The 17,446-nt window shown below is 46.8% G+C and overlaps 2 protein-coding genes across 4 annotated transcripts in view; one reads left to right on the forward strand and one right to left on the reverse strand.

The window, feature by feature from the left end:
- Positions 1-332: 332 nt before the first annotated feature.
- Positions 333-3,951, forward strand: Tppp3 (tubulin polymerization promoting protein family member 3). The gene is made up of 4 exons (XM_004661698.3): positions 333-488; positions 2,823-3,016; positions 3,137-3,290; positions 3,404-3,951. Exons 2-4 carry the CDS (start codon positions 2,829-2,831, stop codon positions 3,590-3,592), a joined length of 531 nt encoding a protein of 176 aa, XP_004661755.1. The 5' UTR covers positions 333-488; positions 2,823-2,828; the 3' UTR covers positions 3,593-3,951.
- Positions 3,952-7,488: 3,537 nt separating this feature from the next.
- The window catches only part of Lrrc36 (leucine rich repeat containing 36), an 86,099-nt gene continuing 76,141 nt past the window's right edge, over positions 7,489-17,446 (reverse strand). For all 3 annotated transcript variants that reach the window (XM_045140053.1, XM_045140045.1, XM_045140061.1), the window contains exons 13-14: positions 11,810-11,924; positions 7,489-7,735 (exon numbers count right to left, since the gene is read on the reverse strand). In XM_045140053.1, coding sequence (XP_044995988.1) covers positions 7,510-7,735; positions 11,810-11,924 — 341 coding nt within the window. In that variant the 3' untranslated portion in view covers positions 7,489-7,509. The remainder of the gene's footprint in view (positions 7,736-11,809; positions 11,925-17,446) is intronic.

Consider the following 17,446-nt stretch of genomic DNA (forward strand, 5'->3'; position numbering starts at 1 on the left):
GAAAGGGATCTTCTTGCCCGCTCCAGCTCCTAACTACCTCGGAATGACGCCTTAAGAAGCTGTATTTCTCCTGAGGGTTGAGGGCCAGCTTGAACTTGGGGTGGGGGGGGCATCCGAGACCATCCAGAGCTGCGAGTGTGGCTCTTGCCGCCCCAGGACCGCGGAGCTGTGGGGGAGGGGCGCGATGAGACGTCTCCCGAGCTGTGCGGGCCCGGAGCACTGACAGCCGAGAGGGCGGGGTCTGATGGGCGGAGCAAGCGTGACCTTGGTCACTCTCCCGCCGAGACAGCCTGGGGGTGGGACTCGTTGTCTCTATGGTGACCAAGAAACAGGGGATAATACCGTGGAGCCGCCCGGGCTGCAGTCCCGCCCGGGAGCCGGCAGGGAGCGGAACTGCGGAGCCGCCTGGTCTCCCGCATCTGTTGGTTCATTCCTGTGTCCTGTCCATCTGAACGCAGGCTGCAGGAGCAGCCACAAGATAGAAGCCGGTAGGAGATCTGGATGATCACCCTGATCAATATCTTGCACGAGTGGTGGTGGTGGGGGGGTTCCAACCCCAGATGGTACCGATCTGAGGACACCAGCTTAGCGGCCCTGCCCTGGCACCAAGCGTTCCAACCCTCCAGCCCCCACTTCCTTGCCCTAGTGATTGATGACTCCAGCTGTCCCAGCGGGAGCGGAGGGATTAGGCTCAGTGCAGGAGCCTGGCCACTTCACCCAACGTCTGCAGACCCCAGGGCTGCTGCCAGACTCTGCACCACCTGAACAGCCCGAGAATACCAAGAATCTGTTTTCCACAGACAGGAGGAAACATGAGACATAGGGGCCTTTGTCCTTTGGGACAAGCATCCTGTAGCACCCAAGCTCCCTTGGGTCCTTGAACCAAGTGCAGGGCTTTGGGTCCCTGGTAGGAGTCTGCATCTTGGAAGAAGGAAAGCGTACTGCCTAGGCTTCTACAACGGTCTCTGAATGTGGGATCCCTGGGCACTCACTGTCTCAGAGGCAAATTTACGCATGGGTGGGTGGGTTGGTCACCAGAAAGGGACCTTCTGTGTTAAGACCACTGATGGTGGAAGAGGAGGAAGGGGTGAAGGAGTCCAGGTCATGGCCATGGAGGCTCTTGTTTAAGGCAGGGCTAAAGATGGTGGCTGAGACTAAGGGTGTGGTCAGGAGGTTGCAGTGGGTGTGGTGGGGTTGAGGGAAGACTGCTCAATATCATGCATGGGAGTATGTCAATGTCAGCTATTGTGGATTGTATGGTGGGGGCTGAGTGTGTCAGGGGCTGTCAGCATGTGGATAAAGGGGAGTGCTGAGGGTGTGGTCAAGGAACCTTTGATCAGGGCTGTGGGTGAGGAGTAAGGTGAGTGAGGGTGGCTGAGGGGTCTTCAGGGTGCGTATGAGGGATGTAGAGTGGGGCTTACAGGTGCGGTCAGGGAGACCTCAGTACAGGACTTGTTTTGTTATGGGAGTTTCAGAATAGGGCTGTGGGTGTGGTCAGGGGACTGTGGTGCAGGGCTGAGGGTGTGTGGTCAAGGGATTGCAGCGCAGAGCTATGGGCAGCTGGGACACTTTAGTGCAGAACTGAGCATATATTAAGAGGTTCTTAGGGTAGGCTTGTTGGTGTGTTTGTGTGCAGGTGGAAGCTGAGAAGAGGGTCAGGCCCAGAGCTGGTCAGTGTGGATGAACAAGGTGGAAGCGCAGTGCTGTGGGTGTGGTCAGGGGTACAAGGCTGAGGGTGTGAGACTCAACCAGGGATGAGTACCTCTGAGCTGTGGGAATGTGGACTGGTGTGGCCATGCTCAGGGTGTGGAAGGGACCCTAAATGGAAGGCTGAGGCACAGGCAAAGGGTTGTGTGCTTTAGTGGAGGATGGTAGCACCAAGATCATGGCCTTCGGACATGGAGGACTTCCGAGGGCTAGTCACTCTACAACCCCACCCAGCCTGCATTAAATCTCCTGCTTCTCCTAAACTCCACCGGCTTGGAGCTATGGCTCCGATTGGTGGCAAGAAGCCAGGAAGCCATGGTTGTGCCCTAGGCACAGGGAGTGCTGGCATGCCCCACCCGTGGGCCCCTGCTCCCTAGCCCAACCCAGCCCAGCCCAACAGCACTGAGAGCTTCTCCCTGAGCCACCCTGACACCATCCTGCCCTTAGCAACACTCTCCAAGCAGCACCACCCTCCCTTAGCAACTGTCTCCAGGCTTCACAAACTGTGGCCAGGCCAGCCCCAAGTTCCTGCTCCCCTCATGTTTTTGTTTAATAGCAAATAGTAACAAGGCCCGGGCTGGGCCAGCTGCACCCCTGCCTAGGGCAAGCACTGCCCTTGCTCCTGCTCCCTTGTCAGGGCTGGGCTGGGCTGGGCTGGGCCTTGCTGGATCTTCTTGAACCTTACAAAGACACTGCCCTCACTAAATGCTTGGCCTGGCACTGATCCAGCTTGGCATGAAGCTTCTTGAGAAAGGGGCTGCTCTACCATCCTTACTTCCACCCAAGAAGGCCTGTGCCAAAGTTGTGGCCCCAGCTGCTGCCCTCACAGTCTTTCTGGACAGTGCCACTTTGTTCTCAGCGTGGTGTGGGCATCCATGATTTCATCTTTTGAGCTCTACTGAGAGCCAGTGCTTAAGTATAGGACTTTCCTGCCCATAGCATTTCCTGGGGGTTTGGGGGTTCAGGCAGACACCAGGCAATCCAGATCTGACTCTGAGGGTCTGTAATAAAAATGCTACTCACACCTCGTGGCTTTTGAAATGGAGGTAAGTTTATTATGGTATAGGGGAGGAGTAGGCAACTTGGTTGGGAGGTGACCAAAGAGGTCTCCACAGGGTGGCATGGCAGCAAGCACTGATGTAGCTGGGCTGGAAGAGAGCTTCCGCAAGTTCGCCATCCATGGTGACCCCAAGGCCAGTGGACAAGAGATGAACGGCAAGAACTGGGCCAAGCTGTGTAAGGACTGCAAGGTGGCTGACGGAAAGGCTGTGACGGGGACTGATGTTGACATTGTCTTCTCCAAAGTCAAGTAAGCCTTGGGCAGCCCTCTACTTCTTATGTTCCCAAAAGATGGGGAGGGGGTTGAGGGAGGGACCTGGAGTCAAGGAGGACATCCAGAAGGTCTCATGGTACCCATGGTAACTGGCAGGGCAAAGTCTGCCCGAGTCATCAACTATGAGGAGTTCAAGAAGGCCCTGGAAGAACTGGCAGCCAAGCGGTTCAAGGGGAAGAGCAAGGAAGAGGCCTTTGATGCCATCTGCCAACTGGTGGCAGGCAAAGAACCAGCCAACATTGGTGTCACTGTAAGTGCCCCACTGGTCTCCAGTTACTGAGGAGGGTGTGGGCAATCTCTGCTGGGGGTGGGTCAGGGCCAGGCTCCCTCTCAGATGTCCTTGGGGGAACTCTGTCCAAACAGAAAGCCAAAACAGGGGGTGCCGTGGACCGGCTGACTGACACCAGTAAGTACACTGGTTCCCACAAAGAGCGTTTTGATGAGAGCGGCAAGGGCAAGGGGATTGCTGGACGGCAGGACATCCTGGACGACAGTGGCTATGTGAGTGCCTACAAGAATGCGGGCACCTATGATGCCAAGGTGAAGAAGTGAAGCCTGAAAAGGGGCCTCCCTCCGCCCTCCAGTGTGGCTGCCCCTGCTGGAGGCACAAGCCTGGGCTTAAGGAGCATGTGGAGCAAGAAAGCTTGGTCCCCTCCCTGCTGGACCTGCCAGAGCTTCCTGCCCAGTCCCATGGGGCCAGCTCACCAGACCTCTGGCCCAGACTGCTCTGTGTCCCTCTTTCCCTTCCTCTTGCCTCCCTGACTTCTGTCTGGGGACAGTCTGTAGCCTCACCATCCCAGCCTGGTCCCGGGCATGGCTGACTCCTGCCTGCTTGCCTCATATTTAAGCTGCTGCTCTGGCCAAGTGCCTAATTCTTACCCAGACCTCAATAAAGACACCTTTTGTACCAATGTGGCCTGATTGGGTATATGGTGATGAGGCCAGTGCCCCATTCAGTATCATCATCTCCCTTCATATACATCCTGCTGGGCTCCTTCTTCCCAGGAAAAAAGACACAAGTCCCTTCCATTAGTGCAGAGCCAGATGGGCTGAGATGGTCATTAGGGAAATGGAAAGCTTTTTACTGGGCCTGCAGCTAAGGCCTCAGTATGCAGACTTGGTCCTCAACATTTGCATAGCAGAAGGAGGGGTCAGATAGCTGACTTTGGCCTGGACCAAGCCTTGGCAGAGGCCCCAGTGCCAGGCCTTAGCTCTATGGCTGCCAACAGGGGGCTACTAGGGCAAGTCATTTTGGGACCTAGCCCAGAATCAGAAAATTCAAGGCCAGGAACCTGGGAGAGTAAATAGTTGACTCCCTTATTCAACAGAGGAAACTGAGGCCCAGAAAGGGAAAAGCTTTCTATAGATGAGGTCTGACTATACCTCTCTAGGCTAGGCCCCTTGTAGCATAGCAAGCCTCAAGACTGATTCTTGAAAGTGGGGCCTGATGGTCAGTGACTGATAGTCTGGTGTCCCACAGTAAGGGGGCTCTTGTGGATTCCCTCCCATCTGTTCACCACCCTGCTAGGGAGGGCAGGGTCTCTTTGCTCCCTTCCAGATCATCTGCTCACCAAGACCCTTGGAGCTGTTCACAGGCTTTGCGGTCAACTCCTTCCTTCCTGCAGTGAGAAGGAATCTGGTGGGACCTTCGGGCTTGTCCAGGAGGAGGAGATCTTAAGGCGCCACAGAAGACTTCAAAGGCACATGTTCACCAATACCCTCCTTACTGACCCAGACAGAAGCCAAACAATGCAATTGTGTATCCCCTCATCTCATATGCTGTTCTGGGATGTTCTGCCAAGACTGAGGATGGGAGGTACAAAGGAATGGCATGGCTTGGATAGGGACAAAGAACAGTCAGTTGGGAAGCAGAGGGCACAGGTTGGCACCTGCCTCGACAGAGTCTTGTCTCCCAGTTGCCAGAGGCTGACTCCTCACTGGGCTTTGTGGGGAGAGTTCCAGCTTCTCCCACCAGCAGATAGTAGTGAAATGATCCCTCCTTCTGTTTGAATTGAGAACTTTACCCCAGTGAGTCTAACGGGAAACCTAAACCCTTCTGGCTTCCACTTACTAAAAGATCTTCATAGTGAATAATGAGTTTGCCTGGGTCCAAACTGAGCCTCACTCCCACCTACTGAAGTGCGGGAGGAGGGTACCAGCCAACATGGAGGGGAGCAGCCATCTGTCCCTTCCTGTGACTAGCTGTGTGGTTTGGAAGAACCCCGAGAAAGAGCTGGATGAACTTCCCCCTTTTCTCCTTGAAAATTCATATAGAACCAGAAAAACTCAAGGCTCACTCGGGGGCCAGGAAGTCCCTGAGAGAACAAATGGGCCTAGTGGAATCTGGTATGTGGCAGTCACTGGTAAACAATGTCTCTGCTGCACCAACATCATGCTCCTTCTCAGGGTCAAAAGTTTTGGGCACCCTCCCTAGAGAGGCTAGGCTGGCAAGGAGGGGGGGTTAAGATCTGACAATGTAGCAGTAGACAACCCTTCATAAGGGCAGGGAAAGCCCAGGCCACTCAGGGTGGCCCTGCCCCTCCCCCTGGTCAGAGACCTGAGTGCCATCTGCACACCAGACTTGCTTTCTTTGTGGGCGAGGACTCTCTACTCATGTGCATTTGCTCCAGTGGTCTTCTGCCCTCTGCGCTGGGGCCAGTTAGCCCCACATAGTGACAGCTCTGGCCTTTCCCACACAGGAAAAATGCAGAATCTAAGATAAGTTTCCAGCAGCCCAAAGAGCCAGCCACTTTCTGTTACCAAGGGAAATGGCATGGAAGCGGCTTAGTCTGTTAGGCTCTTCGCCCCTTTGAGGGACTCTGAGCAACACTGGGGCTACCACTACTGCATGTTCACATCGGAGGCAGAAAGGGGTGGGGAGGTAGAAAGAAATACGGCTTCCCCCCCTGAGGCTTGCTCCATAGGTTGGCCTGTGAACCCCTGGGTTGGGTTCCTGAAATGTGACTCAGGGCTGCAAGGCCATTGGCTGACACTCCCTTTCTTAAGGCTTGGACTCTGTAGTCTCTCAGTGGAACACGGACAGGCGCAGGAAAGTGGGTCCCTAGGAGAAAGCGGATCAAAGTCTATGGATATAAAGAACTTCCAAGTGCGGGCTCTACGTGTCCTATGACTTGGTGCACAGTGTCGGTTGGAGTCAGGGCATCAATGAGTACTTATGCCTGTGCCTCCCCGCTTCCTGACATGACCCTGTACGGGAAGAGGAGTGGAGCCAGCAGAAGGCTAATCGCCTTTTGCTCTCTTGGCTAAAGCAGAAACAGATTTAGAACTCATTGCATTGTTTTCTCACTGAGGCTAAAAATGTCTGAGCAGTCACCATCAAAGAATAAGGTCCTCGTGTGTAAAATGGACATCAAGCCCAGAAGCTCAGAAGCTGCACCTCGGATGGGCTTGGCTCTTCTGTTTCTCTGCTGTCCAGATCCTCTGTGGCACCCTTCTCTCAATAGAGGAAGTCTCTCAGAGACAAGCCTCTACTGTCCTTCCCCTTAATGGAAAATCTGTAAGGAGCCATGCTGCCAAGCTCTTGCTACCTTCTCATCCTCTCCGTTCCGGAAGGGCCCACGCCACTCCCCTTTGTTGCCTGTACATTAGTGCTTCTTTCTGTAGCTTCTCCTAAATTCTTACCTTTGGCCCTACACTTTGCTAGTAACCTCCTGTTTGTTCTCAGGTGTCATTTGAACGTCCTCTGTGGACATTTCCTGGCATCGCATTTCTCAGGACGAATCTCCCATTACACAGTCTCAGGCACCATGTTCCACCTCTGTCCTTGCCCGGAAGTCCCTCTGGGGTCACTACTCTCTGCAGTCCTGGCTAGGGGGCCCTGCATCGTTCTTCCTGCTGCATCTTAATCTTAATCTGCCAGCACCACCCACATACCAAACCCCTGGAGTCTCTCCCTGTGGCTGTCTTTCTCAAATTTCTTCTCTTTAAAGCTTTTGTTTAAACCTGAAGACATGCATACTCAAAGCTTTGAGGTTCATTACATGAGCTTGTGCTTTTCCCCCAAACTGTGGGTTACTACTGACAGACACTAGATGCTGGCATCTTTTCATTATGGCAGGAGGAAACCCAAAACGTGTTTGGTGAACTAACATAGAATCTCTGAAATTTCTTCTCAAACAAAATACATAGAATAGATGTTCTTTTGGAATTTAACACATTCTCAAATGGCACTATGGAAAAGTGTCCACTATTTTTTCCTTTTTGACATTTTCAGTCAAATGTCTCTGTGTGATTCAATGCCTAGGACTAAGTGCCAACAATTTCTGTAGGCAGAAGGAAAGAATGACCAAATGGGAGGAGATAAATACAGAAATAAAAAAGAGGGACAATACAAAATAATCAGAATAAGTTTTTTCTTAATCTTTGGGGTAAACACCACCACACTGTGGCGATGGCACCAAGCACCCTCTTCGGGGGAGAGAGGGAGGTGGTAGTGGAGGTGTTCAGTGCTAGCTCCACAAACTAGGCTCTGGGGCAGCTTCTGAGACATTCTGAACTAGATACTGACCCGTGTCATGTACTGCTGGTGAGGAGGAAGACAGCGTGCTTTTCCCAAAGGGTGACGATCTCCCCAAATGATGACTCTTCTCAGGAGGCAGAAGCGATTTCCCGGAATGACCTTTCTGCTCTTTATCCAGCTGCTGCAGCAGATACTCATTAGTTACCACCAGGGACCTGAGGCCCGGGGAGGAGGGGAGAGACAGTCGTGAGATCACAAAAGCAAAGGAGATGCCATCTAAAATGTCTGCTCAAGACAAGTACGTAATGAAGTAACATCTTTCTGGTTTTAAAATTTTTATTTATCTATTTGCAAGGAAAGAGAGAATATGAATATGAGTGGGCACACCAGGACCTCTAGCTGCTATAAATAAACTCCAGATGTGTGCACCATTTTGTGCATCTGGTTTACTTGGGATCTGGGGAATCAAACCTGGCTCCTCAGGCTCTGCAGGCAAGCATCCTAACTGCTAAGACATCTCTCCAGCCCTGAAGTAACATCTTCAATAGAACTGTTCAGTTTATGCGTGGGTTATTTTAGAAGCAGACCTACAGTTTCTTCTTTACAACTTATTTGACTGTGTTCCAGAGCGACTAGAGCAATAATATAGCCACGTTTTATAGAGTGGCAGCTCCAATCTTACCAAAGCACTTTCATAATGAAGTATGCAGAAGCACCAGGACCCTGGCTTCTGCTCAGGTCTCTCCCATATCACAGCTTCTTCTCAATCTATCCTGCCTCTGGCACCAACTCATAGTGCAAGCAACAACTGCATTCTTGGACTCTGTATTACCACTTAATGTTAAAGCCACCCATGCCCTGGCAAAAAAAAATGATTTATTCACAATGCTACTAACAATGGTACTACTAAGTTGTTTACTTTTATTTTTATCTTTATTTATTTATTATCTATTCATTTATCTATTATTATTTATCTACTTATTAACTTTTATTTTTTTATGGATAACTTCCATAATTGTAAACAATATTCCATGGTAATTCCCTCCCTCCCCCTACTTTCCCCTTTGAAACTCCACTCTCCATCATATCCCCTCCCCCTCTCAATCAGTCTGTCTTTTATTTTGATATTTTAGAGAGACAGAAAAAAGCAGGCAGGGAGAGGGAGAGAGAGATTAAGTGAGCATGGGTGTGCCAGAGCCTCCAGCCATTGCAAACAAACTCCAGACACATGGGCCGGTTTGTGCATCTGGCTTCACATGGGTACTGGAGAACTGAACCTGGGCCACCCGGCTTTGCAACAAGGACCTTTGACCTCCCAGCCATCTCCCAACCCACTTATTTGTTTTCATGTGTATGTACATGCAGCTCGTATGTGTGCATGTGGAGGCTGACTTGGCTGTCATTCCTCAAGAACATTGTCCACCTTTCTGAAACAGTGTCTTTCAGTGGCTTGGAGCTCACCAATTAGGCTAAACTGGCTAGCCAGCAAGCCTCAGGGAACCTGCTGTCTCCACCTCATCAGTGATGGGATTACAAGCATGTGGCTCCATGCCTGGCATTTTTACATGGGATGCAGGGATTAAACCCAGGTCCTCATGCTCATGAAGCATATACTTTAGCAATTGAATTATCTTCCCAGCCTTGGTTTACTCTCTCTCTAATAAATATATTTTCTTAATGTGTTAAAGCAAAATTTTGCTTACTATTATTATTTTGAGGTAGGGCCTCACTCTAGCCCAGGCTTACCTGGAATTCACTATGTAGTCTCAAGCTGGCCTCAAACTCATGGTATTCCTCCTACCTCTGCCGCCTGAGTGCTGGGATTAAAGGTGTGTACCATGACGCCTAGCTTGTTTGCATATTTAAAACATTTACATGGTTCCAAAATCAAATTATAAAAATCTCACTCCTTTCATGTCTCTTCTATCCTATCCTTCCCTCCCAAGTTGCCTTCTATGGTGGGCATTAGTGGTGTGTATTTGTATTCCTCCTTTATTATTTAAGAATAAGCAAAATGGGGCTGGAGAGATGGCTTAGCGGTTAAGCGCTTGCCTGTGAAGCCTAAGGACCCTGGTTCGAGGCTCGGTTCCCCAGGTCCCACGTTAGCCAGATGCACAAGGGGGCGCACGCGTCTGGAGTTCGTTTGCAGAGGCTGGAAGCCCTGGCGCGCCCATTCTCTCTCTCTCCCTCTCTGTGTCTGTCGCTCTCAAATAAAAAAAATAAAAAAAAAACACAAATAAAGAATAAGCAAAATGGCCAAGCGTCATGGCACACACCTTTAATCCAAGCACTCAGGAAGCAGAGGTTAGAGGATTGCTGTGAATTCAAGGCCAGCCTGAGACTACATAGTGAATTCCAGGTCAGCCTGGACTAAAGTGAAACCTTACCTCAAAAAACCTAAATAAATAAATGCAAACAGGATAAACCCAAACAGGGCAGGAGAAATGGCTTAGCATTTAAGGCACTTGTTTGCAAAGCCTAAGGATCCAGGTTTGATTCCTCAGGACCCACATAAGCCAGATGCACAAGGTGGTGCATATGTCTAGTGTTCATTTGCAGTGGCTAGACTAGGCCCTGGTGTGCCCATTCTCTCTATCTCCCTCACTCTAAATAAATAAAGAATATTTCTAAATAAATAAATAAAGAAAGAAAGAATATTTTTAAAAAGATAAGCCAAAACATTTTCCTAATAATGAAAAGAAAGATGAAACAAATGAATTTGGATGCACAGTGAGTGGTTTAATAAAACTGAATTGTTTCAAGTTAATTTAAGATAAGATATTTTACTATTCATCCCTTAAGAGAGAGATTCTAGTGTTTACAGAGTGTACTCCCTAGACCAACATCAACAGCACCTGGAAATTTATCAGAAATTCACAACCTACAAGGGTAAGCAACAAATCCCTCATATAATTCAGATGTAGACCCAGGCTGAGAAGCATGACTTAATGCTATTCTCCTTATTTTTGTAATGGTTGAAGTAGTTGTCATGAAAAATATTTTTGAGACAGGGTCCAAGGTAGCCTCATTGGAGGAAGCAGCTTGAATTTGCTATCTAGCTGAGGATGATCTTGGACTGCTGATCCCTTACCTCCATCTCCTAAGTCATGGAATTACAGGCATGTACCTCCACACCTGGCTGCAACGTTTTTTTTTTAATCATTATTTTATTTTAGAGAGAGAGAGAGAGAGAGAGAATGGGTGCGCCAGGGCCTTTCAGCCACTGTGAATGAACTCCAGATGCGTGTGCCCCCTTGTGCACATGTGCAACGTTGCACACTTGCATCACTGTGTGTCCAGCTACATGGGACCTGGAGATTCAAACATAGGTTCTTAAGCTTTAACCACTAAGCCATCTAAGCCATCTCTCCAGCCCAAATTTTTGTGTTTTTAAAAATTTTTTTGTTCATTTTTATTTATTTAGTTGAGAGTGACAGAGACAGAAAGAGGGAGAGAGAGAGAGAGAGAATGGGCACGCCAGGGCCTCCAGCCACTGCAAACAAACTCCAGATGTGTGTGCCCCCTTGTGCATGTGGCTAACGTGGGTCCTGGGGAATCAAGCCTCGAACTGGGGTCCTTAGGCTTCACAGGCAAGTGCTTAACCACCAAGCCATCTCTCCAGCCCCCAAATATTTGGTTTTTAAAGCTACCTAGAAGAAGTGGTCTGTGATGGATCTTTTCCATGTGAAGCTGAAAATCTGTGGTGAAGTTTGGGTTTGAATGTTTCTAGATGGGTGTGGTGGATTGGCCAGTCAAAATTTCAAAGACTTCCCTAGAATTGCCAATGGTCTGAGGCCTTGAGGTCTCCCTGAGTCTCCCAGCCTGCATCCTGAGGGTACTCTTCTGTGAAAAGGCTGATGCTATGAACTGCCTCTGAAGTTCACGTACTTTGAATTCTTTCCCTATCACTCTCTACTGAGTGCTCTTGGTGAGACGTCTGTGACCAATAGTAGGCAGACTTTTTTTTCTCGAAGAGCCAGATGACTGATTTGAAGGGTACATAATGACCAAAAGAACTGGCCAATCCCAGGTCCTATTACAGCTAGTGAAAAACTAATTACTGAGTTGTAACCTGCAAATCCCCCTCTCCCCAATGCTAGTAAAGAATGTTGTCCTTGGTGTTTAAAGTAAGTCATTTGATTCCTGAGTTAATTGGTCAAGTATAGGAGGATACACACAGATTGCACTAATTTACCCAGGGCTGTACATACTAGTTTCCAAGCAAAGCAGAGGAGATAAAGGTAAGCAAATATAGGCTTCCAGAAACTGCTACACAGACCTTATCCTACCTCTGACTTTCCTGGAGAAGGACAACTGTCTCCTCCAGCTTCTTCAGCTGAGCGAGCTCTTGGTTCAGACAAGCCACCTGCATGGTCAGCTGTTGGTTTTTACGTAGAAGATCATCTACAAAGGGTACAGGAATTAGGGGTGATTAGGATTCCAAGCTTCTTATCTTTTGATAGAGCCTAAATACTCAGGTGGACATATGAAGAATTGGGGGCTCCTAACATTTATCTCCCCATGCCATTACTCATTATTTCCCTTGGAAAAATAAGTTATATGACACAAATATGGGATTGGACAACAAATCTGAATTAGAATTAAGTCCTATCATAATAATGATGCATGTTAGTTCACCATTCTAAGTTTCACCAAAGCTAATAACCCTGACCCATAGCACTACTGTGAGGATGCCGTACTTGTGTAGCCAAGAAGTAATAGGTCTCCTGTACTCACCAATTTGGTTGAACAATGTGTGCCCTTCTGTCCCTGCATAGTTTGTCAAAACATCGAGAAGTATGTCAGGTGTGTGGTAATAACTCAAGGACAGCTTGCAAAAATGAATGTTGTGGCCAAGACAGTTATATCTACCTCTCTAAATATGCCAACACTGCTTGAAGTAATGCAGTAGGTACAATCACAGCAGCTCTGGTCCTAAAGGAGCAGGTCTTCTAGATGCTTCTTAAGCATTAATGCCTACCAATCCCCTTGGGATGTTATTAAAAGTAGATTCTCCTCAGTAGGCCTGAGGAGAGCCCAATATTCTTCTTGTCTAACAAGCTCCCAGTTGATGCTAATGTGGATCACATTTTGAGTAGCAAGATTCTGGAAGGTGGAAATATAGAGTTGCAATACGAGTACCAATCACCAGTAAGCCAAAGTACAGAAATGAGCCTTATGGCAAATTGAAAGGATTATATTTAAAATAGGTAAGTGGGAAATGACATTTTGATTTTTTGGCCTTGTGAGTACTAGATGACATTGAGGTTTTTTTGTTTTGTTTCATTTTGTTTTCCAAGGTAGGGTCTTACTCTAGTCCAGGCTGACCTGGAATTCACTATGTAGTCTCAGGCTGGCCTTGAACTTACAGTGATCCTCCTACCTTGGCTTCTTGAATGCTAGGATTAAAGGTGTGTACCACCATGTCCACCAACACTGAGTTTTGACAATGGAAATTCAGTGTTTGCAAGTCAAGTTCCTCAGATTAATCTGAATGCCATATTTGCTTAGGGAAGCTGAACTGGAGGTTTAACATTGCAGGAAGATTTTTAAAATTCTAGGGCTGGAGAAATGGTTTAGCCATTAAGGTGCTTGCCAACAAAGACAAAGGACCCAGGTTCGATTCCCCAGAACCCACCTAAGCCAGAGGCACAGGGTGGCACATATGTCTGGAGTTCATTTGCAATGGCTGGAGAGCCTGGCACTCCCTTTCTCTGACTCTCTCTCTCTTTCTCATAAATAAATAAAAATTAAAGTAGTTTGGTCCTAAGGTGCTATGTGGTCTCTCCAAGCTCTTGCATTGGTCTGTCAGTTACTTAAAAAAAACAAATTCTAGCTGGGCGTGGTGGTGCACGCCTTTAATCCCAGCACTCAGGAGGCACAGGTAGGAGAATTGCCATGAGTTCGAGGACACCCTGAGATTACATAGTAAATGTCAGGTCAGCCTGAGCTAGAGTGAAACCCTACCTCAAAAAAACCAAAACAAAAGCTGGGCATGGTGGCATATGCCTTTAATTCCAACACTCAGGAGACAGAGGTAGGAGGATTGCCATGAGTTTGAGGCTACCCTGAGATTACATAGTGAATTAAATTCCAGATCAGTCTGGTCTAGAGTGAGACCCTACCTCAAAAAAATTTTTTTTTTGCCCTAACCTATGCTAATGAAGAAGTAGTACAAATCCAATCTTTTTTTTTTGTTTTTCGAGGTAGGGTCACTCTAGCCCAGGCTGTCCTGGAATTCACTACGTAGTTTCAGGGTGGCCTCAAATTCATGGTGATCCTCCTACCTCTGCCTCCAGAGTGCCGGGATTAAAGGTGTGAGCTACCATGCCCAGCTACAGATCCAATCTTAAATGTGTTATTTTTCACTAATTACAATGGAAAAATTAAAAAGAAATTACTCAGTATTCACAAAGGTAGAATGAAAAGGCATTTAAGTATACTGTTGGTGTGATTATATATCAAAACTGCCTTTCTAAGGAAGCATTTGGCAATGCGCAACAAAAGCTTCAAAAATCCACAGACCTTTAGGGAGCTAACACTGTCCTAAAAGGAGAGGTTATGTCCATCAGAAAATATTCCAAATGTGTATGTTTATCTACTTTGATCCATGCTGCTCTAACTCTTGGCTGGAGAACCTGTTTTTTACAGATTGTGGAGAATACCAGGGCGAATCAAGACCCAACAGTATTCAAAGAACAGAAAGCTGACTGCTTAGCACAAGATGAGTCCTCTCTATCACATCCTTCAGGGTCCAGGAAACATTACCGAGCAAGTGGCAGATTAAATGTGAGTGCTGCTTTCACTTTGATCAAGAACCTCTTCCAGGGAGATGGAAGTAGACACTGAGGAGAATCAAAACTCATCAGAGCAGAAAAATCAGAGGCTGCTGAGAGCTCAACACTAAATGAGACTTATAACAGCCCTCTAAGGTTCAGGGAACACTGTGGGAAAGGGGGAGGAAAGAATGTAAGAGCCACAGGGTGAGAAAGGGAAGCTTTGTCCCCCCTCTCCTGACAGAAACTGACATTCATGACCACACAGCCATTACCAATAATAATGGTAGCCAGGGAGAAGGAGCCTAAGAGTAGAACCCAGTGGGAATGTGACCAACTTGCACTGTTAATATATTAAAGTTTTAGCTAAAAAATGAAAAAAAAAAACTATTTAAAAATATAAAAAGAAATCCCTACCTGGGCTGGGGAGAAAGTGGGTAAAGTGCTGCTATGTAAGTGTGAACACCTGAGTTCAGATCCTAGCACCCACATAGAACGCTAAGCATGGTGGCAGGCTGCTGTAATCCCAGTGGAGGCAGGAGGATCCTCTGAAATTGCTGTCTAGCTAAGTCAATGAGTTCTGGGGTCAGTGAGAGATCCTTTCTCAAAAAAAAAACAAGATGGAAGAATTCTGATGTCATATGAGGCCTCTGCATGTGCATGTACACAAGATTGCACATGCACACACACAAACATATATGCACATACTACATATGGAAAAAATCCATATCCTGTGACCTACTAATTATATTGCTAGGAACATCTCCTAGCAAAACAGTCTGAAGTATACACAAAGTTTTGTGTATAGATAATGATAGCAGCCTTATTTATAATAGTATAAATATTTGGACTGTCAGCTACATCACAAGGGAAGAAAGATGACTTAGAAAGCATTTTCATTTTAGAATCACTTCTACATGAAGTCTTTCTTTTAAATATTGGAAACTTTTTAGAATTACTTATATTCTTTATTATTTTATTTAGTTATTTTTTATTTAAAAATATTTTATTTAGTATTCATGACCTAAAAATATCTGATACTACCTACTTAAGACTTGCATATTAGGAGGGAAAAATGCTATCAAAACAGAAAAGAGAGGCTCCTCCCAATTTCCTGGTCCTGAATCTGTTCTTTTTCAGAATGTAGCGAGACTCAAGGAGATAAACTACTCCTCACACTTCAGCCAAGCCACAGCTGAATCCACAGAGGAATGGGGAGACATGAGTGCTGCTTCCATGCTGAACCCGATAATCAGTGCCAGGGTGTAGGAGACAGACCCTGAGGATACTCAACACCTACCAAAGCAGAGATCCAGAGGCTCCTAAGTGCTCATCACTTAAAACTTACCCAGCATGGCTCAGGGAATTTTGTGGAAAGAGCAGAAAGACTGTAAGAACCACAGGATGAGACAGCGTATTCAGAGGCATTCCCTACTCCCCAAAATAACTGACTACTGCTTCCACAACGCATAAACTACAACCCCATGGGGAATACCTGCAACCCCACTGAGGAGCTTCCCCAATGGAATGGGGGCAGGGACAATGGCAAAGAGGGTACCAACACATGATATATCCATACGAAACATCTTGTTAATAATAATAATGATAAACATTAAAAGATTTAAAAATTAAAAAAAAAAACCAGAAGACAGACTAGTAGGAAAGTAGAAGGGATTCAGAGGAGAGGGATTTGGAAGGAGGAAATGGAGGGTGGTGGGAAGGGATCATGATCATGGTATATTGTTTATATGTATGAAGGTTGTCAATAAAAAGTTAAAAAAGATCCGGGTGTGGTGGTGCACGCCTTTAATCCCAGCACTCGGGAGGCAGAGGTAGGAGGATCACTGTGAGAGTACCCTGAGACTATATAGTAAATTCCAGGTCAGCCTGGGCTAGAGTGAAACCCTACCTTGAAAAAACCATAAAAAAAAGTTTAAAAAGCCGCTGGGAGTGATGGCACATGCCTTTAATTCCAGCACTTGGGAGGCAGAGATGATCGCAGTGAGTTTGAGGCCACCCTGAGGGTACACAGTGAATTCCAGGTCAGCCTGGGCTCGCTCTCTAGAATGAGAACCTACTTTGAAAAACAAAAACAAAAGTTAAAATTATTTGCTTATCTATTTGCATGTGTGTGTATGTATATGTCAGAGTCTCTTGTCACTGTAATGAATACCAGACACATACACATACCACTTTTCACACCCAGGTATAAATGGGTGCTAGGAATTGAACCCAGGCTGACAGGCTTTGAAAGCAAGTACCTTTAACCACTGAACCATCTACCCAGCCCTTTATCATATATTTATATAACCATTATTATAAATGATGACAGCTCTCTAATCATATTAGAAGCAACCACACAGAGGATTAGGTATATGCGCTACAGTTGCAACATTGTAAAAAATGTCTGTTCTGGAATAGAGGACCCATATGTAAGTCCAGGTAGCTATGGCCACCTGATCTTCAACAAAAATGCCAAGAATACTCATTGGAGAAACGACAGCCTCTTCAACAAATGGTGCTGGGAAAACTGGATATGAATCTGTAGAAGGATGAAAATAGATCCTTCTCTCTCTCCATGCACAAGAATTAAGTCCAAATGGATCAAAGACCTTAATATCAGACCTAAAACTCTGAAACTGCTAAAGGAAAAAGTAGGGGAAACCCTTCAACATATTGGCATAGGCAAAGACTTTCTGAATACAACCCCAAGTGCTCAGGGAATGAAACTACTCATCAACCACTGGGACCTCATGAAACTACAAAGCTTTTGTACAGCAAAGGACACTGTGAACAAAGCAAAGTGGCAACCTACAGAATGGGAGAAAATCTTTGCCAGCTATACATTTGACAGAGGATGAATATCCAGGATATACAAAGAACTCAAAAACTAAATAATAAGAAATCAAACAACACTATTAAAAATGGGCTATGGCAGATGCACAAGGGGGTGCACATGTCTGGAGTTCGTTTGCAGTGGCTGGAAGCCCTGGCATGCCCATTTCTCTCTCTCTCTCTCTCTCTCTCTCTCTCTCTCTCTCTCTGCCTCTTTCTCTGTCTGTCACTTTCAAATAAATTAAAATAAAAATTTAAAATGGGCTATGGAACTAAATAGAGAGTTCTCAAAAGAAGAAATACAGATGGCATATA

Source organism: Jaculus jaculus, chromosome 1, assembly GCF_020740685.1.
Source record: "Jaculus jaculus isolate mJacJac1 chromosome 1, mJacJac1.mat.Y.cur, whole genome shotgun sequence".
NCBI classification, from domain to species: domain Eukaryota; kingdom Metazoa; phylum Chordata; class Mammalia; order Rodentia; family Dipodidae; genus Jaculus; species Jaculus jaculus.